An 11,512-nucleotide genomic window follows, 5' to 3' on the forward strand; every position below is an offset into this window, starting at 1 on the left:
CGGTGATTCGAACGCAGGACCTGTAGCTCGGATGCAAAGAGCGCTGACCAACAGCCCAAGTCCGCACATGTGTCAAATTATCGCGACAGCTACTATATATACTGGTTTAGCAGCGTTCATGTGTCAATTGAAAAATATTGAATCCCCTTCGTCTAACCTGGAGTCCAGAGCCAAAAAGCTCGCCTTTGGCCATTCGCAACTCAGATTGAAAATCACAAAAGACGCTCTCTTTTTATTTCACTCAGTTTCAACCCATCCATCTCCACCCTCTCCCCTTGTCATCTCTAGCAAGAACTCAAGAGCCTTGGCTATCTTTCAGAGCATAGTCGTGTGGGTTCATCTATGTGAGGGTGCCAAATCCAGAAAACCCTCAACAAAATCAAAATCACCATCAGCTGCGGCTTCGTCGAAGAGACAATCGGATGCTCACCGAGATCCGTCCCAACTCCGACCCCCCCGACTCAGATGAGCTGACCCAGACGGAGTTCAACCCCAACACCACATAGTCTCGCAGTTCCTGAGCTTGGTTAACGGTAAGCTTCGCGTTGTGCTCATAACTGGGTCTCAGTGTGGGTATTTTTGTGTTGAAAGTAATTAAGAACAAAAGTGATTATTTCAGACTTCGTTGCCTTGTTCTGAGATACTCATCCGCGTCTATTGGAGGGTTTCAGCGAGCAAGTCAATCTTCAAGTTGGGAGCAGGTATAATATCGAATCCCTGCATTTTTTTTTTTTTTTGGTGGTAGATTTGCATTAATTCATGGGTCTTTCTGGATTGTGAGAATTTCTGCTTGCTTGTGTCTTTTGGTTGGTTCTGATAGCGATACTCAGTTGTGTGGTGTCTGGCTATGTGATGTAAACTGAGTTGCAAAAATTAACTTCTCAAAATTATATATATGTGCTGGATCCGCAACAGCTTCCCCCAAACTTGCATCTTCACTCATCTGAATTGCTTTAACTTCCAGTATAGTGTAGATGTGGTGATGTTAATGTAGACTTGCTGCTGGGTGCATGATTCCAGCTGCTGCTGGGTGCAAGATTCCAGCTGCTACTGGGTGCAAGATTCCAGTATAGGATTTTCTGTTTTTGATGCTTGCTGCTGATGGTTGTGTCCTGCATTGAGTCAATTATGTGTTAGGAATAGAAAGAAAATATAAACAACTAGAGAAAGAAAACAACAAATTTCTCTGTTTTTTTGTTTTGAAAATAAAAGAAGTAAAGAGTTTAGAAAAATTGGGTTGCCTCCCAATAAGCGCGCTATTTTAAGTCTGTAGCTAGACTTTGCAGAAGCCTGGTGGTCAAATCACTGGTTCCTTCAGAGTCAAAGACTCGGCTGCAATGTCAAAGGGGGTCTCCATGTAGGGTTTCAGCCTATGACCATTCACCTTGAACGTGTTGCCTTTATCTTCATTAGTGATTTGAACTGCTCCATGAGGAAAAACTTGAGTCACTAGGTAGGGTCCAGTCCAACGAGATTTTAATTTCCCTGGAAACAACTTGAGCCTTGAACTAAATAACAGAACCTTTTGCCCTGGCTGAAATTCCTTCCGTAAAATTTGACTGTCATGAAATGTCTTAGTTCTTTCCTTGTAGATGCGAGAACTATCATAAGCACCTTGACGAATTTCCTCTAGCTCATTTAAATGCAATTTCCGCTTTTCCCCAGCTGCAATTATAACTGGCAGCGTCTCTGCAGCTCTTAAATATGCATATTTAAGATGTTTTGGTAAAGGCTTCAGCTCCAATTTTGGCGGCTGTTGTCTAGATGGTTTAAGGGGCTGTTTGGGCTCCCCTAAACTCTCGTACACATTCCTAAATTTTGGCAACACTGTGGGCAGACTGTTCAATGCGTGAATGTACTCAAGAACACCTTCATCTTCAGAATTTGTCTCAAGTTCCCCCTGTAAAACATGCAGCAACTGATATGTTTTTGAATTAGCATAAAATCCGTCTGCACCATACTATCTACCATGTCAATACGCATACAATCTTGCTGTTCAGCAGGACGTTTTGCTGCCTCAAACAAATTAAACACCACAGATTGGTCTTGAACCCGTAAAGTCAATGTTCCAGCTTCCACATCAATTAAGGTCCTAGCTGTTGCCATAAACGGCATCCCCAAAATAATAGGTGTTTGAAGGTCTTCATCCATGTCTAAAACCACAAAATCTGCCGGTAGATAAAGATTATCAACCTTAATAATTAGATCTTCAATAACACCTCTTGGATAAGTGATTGAACGGTCAGCTAGTTGAAGTATAATTGATGTAGGCTTTAAATCTCCTTGCCCCAATCGCTGGAAAACAGAAAAAGGCATCAAATTAATACTTGCACCCAAATCAATTAAAGCACTTTTAAAATTAGAATTTCCAATAGTGCAAGAAATATTAAAACTCCCTGGATCTTTTTTCTTAGGTGGTAGTTTGTTTAGCAAAACTGCGCTGCACTGTTCTGTCAAAATAACTTTGTCCAAATCTGAAAGCGTCTTTTTGCTGCTGCAAACTTCCTTCAAAAATTTGGCATATGATGGAATTTTCTTGATTGCATCCAGTAATGGAATGTTGATTTGAACCTTGGATAATGTCTGCATAAAGTCCTTGAGTTGTTGATCTTTTGCTTTTGGCTTCAAACGTTCTGGATATGGAATAGGGGCCTCATGAACACGCTCAGGAACTTGTTTTGGAACAGTTTCTAGATCTGCCAAATTATGTCTTTCTGCAGGTTCGGCAGATTCTGCTGCTGCAAAATTTTCTGTATTATCCTTCACTGTTTGCTGCTCCTTTTCAATGCTATTTTCACGATTGTCATAGCTTTTTCCACATCGTAAAGTCCGAACAACGTTGCAATCTTCACGTCCATTTGGATTAGGAATTGTTTGACTAGGAAATTTGCCCTTTTCTCTATTTGAAATCTGTGTAGCTAGCTGTCCAAATTGTTGCTCCAAACTTTTAATTGATGCTTCAACATTTTGAAATCTTTGATTGTTGCCCTCGATGAATGATTGAGTTGTTGCTGCCAGTTTAGCAAGTTGATCTTCCAGAGATGGTTTGGGGGGAACAAAAGGTTTTTGTGCATGCTGGAATGGTTTGGCATTAGTCTGATTGCCACCCCATTTGAAATTAGGGTGATCCCTCCATCCAGGATTGTAATGAGTTGCATATGCATCATTCCTAGGCCTTTGATAGCTGTTCATCATATTGACATGTTGTTCAACAAGCTCTGGGTAAGAGTCTCTATGTGGGCAGCCCATTATGTCATGTGTAGCCATACTGCATATAGTGCAAACTGTTGATGTAGGTGGCTGCTGTGTAGAACTTGCTAGATGTTGTAGAAGCATATCAAACTTTGCATCAATTTTCTTATCCATTTTTTCCATTTGTGCAGACATATTGGGAGAACCTACTGATAACTCAAAAATGCCCCTTTTCTGTGAATGTTCTGCTGCCCATTGCTGAGATTCTGTAGCCATCATATCAAACAGTTCAAATGCCTCTCTTGCAGATTTATTTGACAATGATCCTCCTGCTTATGCATTCACATGGCTCTTAGATGTAGGATTAAGCCCATCAAAGAAAATATTCATTTGTGTATCTGAATCAATTTTAACATGTGGACACTTTATGTACATCTCTGTATATCTCTCCCACGCTTCATGAAACTCTTCATTAGGCTTCGTGTAAATGTCAAAATCTCCCTCTTGAAATTCAATGTCTTGGATGCTGGATAATATTTGTTCAGGAATTTTGTGTGTAACTGCTGCCAAGTAGTAATGCTATTAGAGGGTAGAGTGAATAACCAAGTTTCTGCCTTGTCCTTCAAAGTGAAAGGGAAAAGATGTAACTTAATAGCCTCAGCAGAAAAACCCCTAATCAAAATATTCTTGCAACCCACAATAAATTTTGCAATATGTATGTTTGCATCTTCATTAGGCAGCCCCCGAAAAGTAGGTAGAATTTCAAGCATATGGGGCCTGATCTCGAACGAATCACCCTCTTCTTGTTCAGGATACACAATGCAATTGGGAACATCAGTGGCACGGGCTTCCAATGACTGCCTGAGTGGTCTACCTGCCGCAGGTAATTCTAACGCCATGTTACCCTCGTTTGCAAACAGATTCTGCAGAAAAGTGCCCTGCAGTAAACAGTCCCAAGCCCAAGTAACTTCTCTCCGCTGTCTATGCAGTGTGCGCTCTGGTTCTGGATCAAATTGTACAATCTGTGCAGTTCCTGATCTGGTTTGGACCATGCAGTCTGCAGAATCTGCAACAGAAACAAAATTGTTCAATTTCAAAAATTTTTTTTTTTTGGACGAAAATTAAAAATAAAATAAAATAAAATAAATCAGAAAAAGGTTAAACAAAAATTGTCTAAAATAGTCCCCGGCAACGGCGCCAATTTCTTGATAGGAGTTTTAGTACCTGTGCAAACAGGGTTAAAATCACATAAAATACTTGCAAGAATACAAGGCTATTGTAGTATAGATGCTCATGCAAGGTCGTTTTCCTCAAGGACTAATTAGCAATTTAAGTAAAAACAAATTCCAAATGACTACTTAAAATAAAAGGTCAAGAAAGATGATTATGAATTTGGTTGATTCTAAAAACAAATATTAAAACAAGAACAAATATGATTGAAGGAAAGAGTTTTGAATATCAATTTATAAAAGCACTAGGGTTTCACCATCACCTAGCAATCCTATGAACTTTTACCAATTACTTATGATTTGCACATGCCACTTTGAAGGTTAGGTTTTCCTAATGTATATTCTACTTGGAACCTCCAACACAGAACGTATATCCAACATGCACCCCGTCCGGACGTTCGGATCAAATCTGAACATGAAAGACTCATTAAGTTTTATGAAAACCCTTTGAAAAACCATGCAACCCTTAAGACGTGGTGTTCATCTTAAGTGAAATTACAATTATTAATCACAAGAAGCTAGCATCAATTTCAGGGAACCTTCCGACCAAAATTGCATCCAATTACTTTTCTAAAGATCCTAATGGTGATCAGGCATTAAGACAATTAGATAGTTTAAAACAGTGATTAACAATTCAAGTAGGCATGCACTCATCATAAGCAATTAAATAAAAATCACATATTCATGCTAAGGTTCAAGGCTTCACCCTAGCAAAAGAAATTTAGTTACGCATACTCATAATTGAAATCCAAGAAAATATCATTAAGAAGAAAAGAACGAAAACACCTGAAAGTTGTGAAAACCCAAAACCCTAGCAATTTCTCTCCACAATGCAAAGTTCAAAAGTGAAAAAGAAGTCCTTAATTCCTTGTGAGAAAGAGCTTAAATACCCCTTAAAACCTAGCTGCCAATGTACAGCTTTTCCATCCCCACAAGGAAACTAATTAAAATAAAATAAAACTAGGAAATAAAGTCCAAATTGGAATAGGAGAATCTGCCCAAAATCTGCCCAGCCACGTTTTTACCACAAATCTCCTCCAAATCTGGCCCAAGATAGCTTGTTTTAAAGATAAAAATGTTCTGAACACTTCTCTAGAAGGCCACGAACCCATCCGAGGTCATCTTGTGCTCCAAAAACGCAATAAAAGCCCAACACGTCACTATTCCAGCACCGCGCACTGCTCCTTTATTTTATTGCCAGAAAATAACCGCTTGGAAGAAAACTCTGAAATTTTGATATGATCAAGCTAAGTGACTCAAGAACGTCCTCCAACTGGAATTACTCCAAAATTCCTCCATTTGATTATGTTTTGCTCCAGAGAGAGTCGAAAGTCCTATATTGAAAATATAATTCAAAGTATCAAAATTCTTCCAAAATATTAACCAAAATATACTAAGAATGAGGTTAAATATATAATATACAATATGTCCATCAGACGTGATATAAGAAGGAATAACGGCAGGAAGGTTGAAACTGGCAGAAAAGCCTCCATCGGTCATAACAGATCCTTTCCCTCAACCACAAGTTAATATGGTCAACCTGAATTGGCCAGAACAGAGGGAAACTCGGCCAATGGCAGATATTGCTTGCAGCAGAAGCAGAAAAGTCATAAGAGAAACCAGTCAAAGACCAAGCACCACCATCTCGGCAGGGTTAGTACTTTGTAGCAGGTGCAAGTGTGAAACAGAGCTAGAAGTGGTTCTAGACAAGCAGAATCGACCCACACCTAGTGTCTTTGATAGGATTGGAACCTCACCCCGGGGCAAAACAAGACAGAAGAACCATTTCAGGCCTGCACAATGCAGCGAAAGGAGGGTAGAACAGCCCAGGAAGGAGATATCAATCAAGGCACCCGGGAATGAAAAGCCCTTGGCAACAATCATAGAGGGCAGGTGGTACTCCGTAGGAAAAAGTGGCAGACCAACCATGGAGTTAACCAGAACTCAGAGAAGGAGAATCCAGAGGCAATACTGCACATATCTCAAGAGCCAGAATAAAACGCAGATACATACAGAGACCAATTCTGCCAGGAAAGGAAAGAATCCTAAAGCACTTCCCCACACAGAACAGGAAGCTTGTCGCTCAAGAAAGCTACCGGAAACAGAACTTTCGGCCAGATCTCCTGTCCATCCAGCTTCGTCGTCTGGCAGTCAACCCAACATCTTGCAGGCACAAGGGGAATCCGAGCCTACCCCGCAGCAAGGGAAAGACGACCCCACGGAGGAATATGAAGAGGAACAATTGGACTATGGAACATTTGCAGAAGGACAGAATGACCCCCTCGGAACTGAAGAACAAGATGATTGGACCGAAGAATACGGGGAAGAACTGATGGAATTTGAGGAAGAATTGGATGCTGAAACAGAGGCTTTTGGCGCAGAGTTAGAAGACTTACTACAGAGTGACTTGGGAGTTAACATGGTGTTCATCCTGCCAGAAAAATTCAGGGCCGCCGAGGGACAAGAAAGCACCTTGGAAGGAGATGTTTTCTCTCAGGAAAGCTTTGAGTGCAGACTGGCGGAAACAAAGGAGATGCCAGAACAACAGGCAGACAACCCCAGAACAGGCGGAACTGCCAATAACCCAGCTGCGGAGCAGTTTTGTTTCTCTAAACCAACCAAAGAAATGGCAAATCACCTCAGGCCTTCGTTTATAATGGCAAACCTTGGAGGTATTCCTATTTCCAAGATCATGATAGATGGAGGTGCGGCCATTAATCTATTGCCCCACAGAATGCTGGGCAAGATGGGCAGAACAGAGAAGGATTTGATTCCAACACGTTTGACCGTCACCAACTTCGCTGGGGGCATTACAAAAATCCATGGCATCTTAGACGTGGATGTCATAGTTGGAAGCAAAAAATTGAAAATAGCATTCTTTGTGATAGATACCACTTCCACCACTTACAATGCACTACTTGGCAGGGATTGGATTCACCAGAGCTTTTGTGTTCCTTCCACCCTCCACCAGCAGCTAGCACTATGGAATGATGAAGGCCAAATGGAGATTGTAGAGGCCGATCCACGGCCATTCCTACCCTCTGCCATGTGTCTTGAAGCAAGGTATTATCATGACGACCTCGGTCCTTTTACTTTCTTTGGAGTCAACCAGACCGGCCGCCCCCATGGTGTCACGGCCCAAAGGCTCATTGAAGAAGGTCTAGCCAATTCTCTGGAGGACTGGAATAGACCTTTCTGCGCTAAGAACTCTGATGATTAGTCCCAATCAACTGGACAAGGATCGAGCTGCAACAATCCGATCCATCACAAAAAGATTGTTGATATACTGGGAAGAAAGGAAGTTTTTCATACAGAATCCAGCCACCAATATGGCAGAATTCACGCACGAAAGTGCGAAGGAACAAGAAGAGGAAGTTTTACAGGAGGAAGTATTAGATTTTGCACCTGCAGCGTTAGATGACTCCCTGCGAGAAGTGGAGGATCCTCTACAAGAAATAAACTTAGGGACAGAAGAAGATCCAAGGCCTACTTTCATCAGCACACTTCTGAAGGAACCACTCAAGTCTGAACTCATAGCACTTTTGCAGGAGTTCAGAGATTGTTTTGCTTGGCACTATCACGAGATGCCAGGACTGGACAGACAGCTAGTAGAACACAAACTGCCAATCAAAGATGGCTACCTTCCAGTTAAACAGGCTAGGAGAAGAATGTCCATGGACACAGAACTGAAGGTCAAGGAAGAAATAGAAAGGCTGCTTAAGGCAGGGTTCATCAGACCAGCCATCTATGCCGATTGGCTAGCAAATATTGTACCTGTCCTCAAAAGAAAAACAGGGGCAGTTAGAATATGTGTGGATTACAGAAATCTGAATGAAGCGTCTCCCAAAGACGAATATCCTATGCCAATGGCAGACATGCTAATAGACGGAGCTGCTCATAACCAGATGCTATCTTTCATGGATGGCAACGCAGGTTATAACCAGATCATGATGGCAGAACAAGACATCCACAAGACAGCCTTCATGTGTCGAGGGCATATAGGTGCTTTCGAATATACTGTAATGCCTTTCGGTTTAAGGAACGCGGGTGCTACCTATCAAAGGGCAATGAATTCCATCTTTCATGATATGATAGGACATTCTTTGGAAGTGTACATAGATGATGTAGTGATTAAGTCCCCCGAGGAAGGAACCCACATATCAAGTCTAAGGAAGGCATTTCTAAGAATGAGGCAGCACAAGCTAAAAATGAACCCCAAAAAATGTGTTTTTGGAGTTCAGGCAGGAAATTTCTTAGGATTCTTGGTTCACCAGAGAGGCATAGAGGTTGACAAGAATAAAGCAAAGTCCATCATGGAAGCCCTACCACCTCGGAACAAAAAGGAACTTCAGAGTCTCCTAGGAAAAATCAATTTTCTAAGGAGATTCATATCCAATTCTGCAGTAAAGATTCAGCCTTTTTCTTCCTTGTTAAAACTAAAGCAGGAACAAACATTCAAGTGGGAAGAACAGCACCAGCAGGCTTTCCAGGAAATAAAAGACTACCTCTCAAATCCACCAGTTCTGTCCCCACCAAAGAGAGGCAGACCACTCAAACTCTATGTATCTGCATCAGAGGTGTCCATTGGAAGCTTGTTAGTCCAGGACAACAAGGAAGGAAAGGAGCAGGCAGTTTACTATCTAAGCAGAACACTGACAGAAGTAGAGAGGAGGTATTCCGCAATAGAAAGGCTTTGTCTGGCCTTGTATTTTACTGCTATAAAGCTCAGACATTACATGCTGCCACACACTATCTATATCATCGCCAAGACAGACTTGATCAAGTATATGTTGACAAGACCAATGTTGAGAGGCAGAATTGGGAAATGGACTTTGGCTTTGACAGAATTCACCCTCAGGTATGTCCCCCAGAAAGCTGTCAAAGGGCAAGCTGTGGCAGATTTCCTAGCAGATCACCCAGGAGAGGAAATTGAAAACATGGACTCTTTGGACATAGCAAATGCGAATCTACTAACTAGGGCTCATGTTTGCCTTAACAATCCAATCTATTCAATTCATCTTACACCTTGGAAACTATATTTTGATGGATCAAAGACAGATAAGGCTTCAGGAGCCGGGATTGTTCTGGAAGAACCATTGGGGATCAGACATTGCTATTCCTTCCAGTTAGATTTCCAGTGCACCAACAACCGGGCTGAGTACGAAGCTTTGATTATAGGGCTTGAGATGTTGGTAGAATTAGGAATCCAGTCCGTGGAGATCTTGGGAGATTCAATGCTTGTCTTAAAACAAATTGCTGGAGAATACAAGTGTCTAAATCCTTCCTTGGCTGTATATCTAGTAGCAGCTAGAAATCTGTTGACAGAATTCAGAGAAGCTACTTGGGAACACATCCCAAGGGAAGAAAACTTCGCAGCCAATGAACTGGCTCAGGTAGCGTCAGGCATACAAATGCCCGAAGACTGCGTCCAAAGGATCATCAAGATAGGAAGAAAAAGTCTACCATCTGTTCTGACTAGAGGAATGGAGATAGAAGTCAATTCTGCCTTAATCACTAAAGACGATTGGAGGGAGCCTATCATGACTTACTTGCAATATCCCACTCTGCCCTCTGAGAAAAGAGTCAGAATCATGGCTACAAACTACCTCATGTGGAATGAAGATTTGGTCCGAAAAAGTAAGGATGAGGTGCTATTAAGGTGCCTCGGAAAGACAGAATATATGAAAGTCATGGGAGAAACCCATGAAGGGATCTGTGGGGCTCACCAAGGAGGAAGAAAGATGTGCTGGTTAATTAGAAGGTATGGCTACTTCTGGCCAACCATGTTGAAGGATTGCATCAACTATTCCAAGGGATGTGAGGCCTGTCAAAGGCACGGCCCAATGCAGCAGGCTCCTTCTGTCCCTATGAATCCAGTGGTAAAACCATGGCCTTTTAGGGGATGGGCAATGGATCTCATTGGCAAAATCTATCCAGCCAGCAGCCAGCAGCATTGTTTTATCATTGTTGCTACAGACTATTTCACCAAATGGGTGGAGGCCAAGCCAATCAAAACCACAACTTCTCAAGAGATCATCACCTTTATAGAAGAACAGATCATACAAAGATTCGGCATTCCAGAATCAATCACAGCTGATAGGGGTTCTTCTTTCATATCTAGGGATATGCTAGATATGGCAGAAGCATTCAAATTCAAACTGCTTCAGTCTACCCCCTATTATGCTCAAGCTAATGGACAGGTAGAATCAAGTAACAAGGTGATTATCAATATCATCAGGAAGATGCTGGAGAAGAATCCAAAGCAGTGGCATGAAAAGTTATCAGAGACTTTGTGGGCATACAGAACTTCCAAAAGAGAAGCAACTGGCATGACTCCCTATGCCCTGACCTACAGCCATGATGCAATTCTGCCCATGGAGATAGCAGTCCAGTCTCTTAGAATTTCTCACCAGCACGGTCTCACAGGAGAAGACTACTCTCAAGCCATGTTACTTGAATTAGAAGAATTGGATGCAAGCAGGATTGACACCCTCAACAAACTCTTAGCAGGAAAGCAGGCTGTATCAAGGGCATACAACAAAAGGGTCAGAGATAAGAGTTTTGAAGAGGGAGAGATAGTCTGGAAGGCAATTCTGCCTCTTGGAGCACACGTAGCTGGATATGGAAAATGGTCACCTACATGGGAAGGTCCTTTTGTGATTAACCAGATCCTCGGAATGGGGGCATATAGGTTGCAGGACAGAGATGGAGTTATTCACAATGCCCCAATCAATGGCAAATGGTTAAAGAAATTCTACCCAACCATGTGGGATTCACAAGCTGTACAGACGGACCCCGGGATATAAAAAAAACAAGGCTAACTTTGTCTATGTTATGAATCCATTTTGCTTTAAAGTTGTTTCGTTTTTTTTTTTACTTCCAAAGTTATGTTTTGTTTATTACATCAAGGGTGAATGAAAGTAGTAAGATGCTGTTTGAAAGAGAAGCAGAACAAACTTTATTTAAATAGCCACCATAGCGGCAAAGTTGTCCAAATAAACAAGGAAACAGAATTTGAAAGAACTAAAATCCTAATTTTCCAAGGGTTTCCTGCAGGTTCGCCTTCTTGACAGAAAGTTCCTTCTGGAGCA

The 11,512-nt window shown here is 41.7% G+C and overlaps 1 protein-coding gene, 1 long non-coding RNA gene and 1 other non-coding gene across 3 annotated transcripts; all 3 read left to right on the forward strand.

Annotated features, from left to right (window-relative positions):
- The first annotated feature begins 185 nt into the window (after positions 1-185).
- LOC117613209 lies at positions 186-3,740 on the forward strand. The gene is made up of 3 exons (XR_004583683.1): positions 186-533; positions 620-701; positions 3,384-3,740. It is a non-coding gene; the product is annotated as an uncharacterized LOC117613209 (long non-coding RNA).
- Positions 3,599-3,704, forward strand: LOC117613211. The gene has a single exon (XR_004583684.1). It is a non-coding gene; the product is annotated as a small nucleolar RNA R71 (small nucleolar RNA).
- Positions 3,741-7,750: 4,010 nt separating the features above from the next.
- LOC117613207 lies at positions 7,751-11,227 on the forward strand. Its single transcript, XM_034341841.1, has one exon. It carries the CDS (start codon positions 7,751-7,753, stop codon positions 11,225-11,227), a length of 3,477 nt encoding a protein of 1,158 aa, XP_034197732.1.
- The last annotated feature ends 285 nt before the right edge of the window (positions 11,228-11,512 follow it).

The sequence above is a fragment of the Prunus dulcis genome, unplaced genomic scaffold, assembly GCF_902201215.1.
Source record: "Prunus dulcis unplaced genomic scaffold, ALMONDv2, whole genome shotgun sequence".
NCBI lineage: Eukaryota > Viridiplantae > Streptophyta > Magnoliopsida > Rosales > Rosaceae > Prunus > Prunus dulcis.

Bases quoted from the DNA above. Each gene is read 5' to 3' on its own strand.
- LOC117613207 (XM_034341841.1), top strand. From the start codon at position 7,751: ATGGCAGAATTCACGCACGAAAGTGCGAAGGAACAAGAAGAGGAAGTT.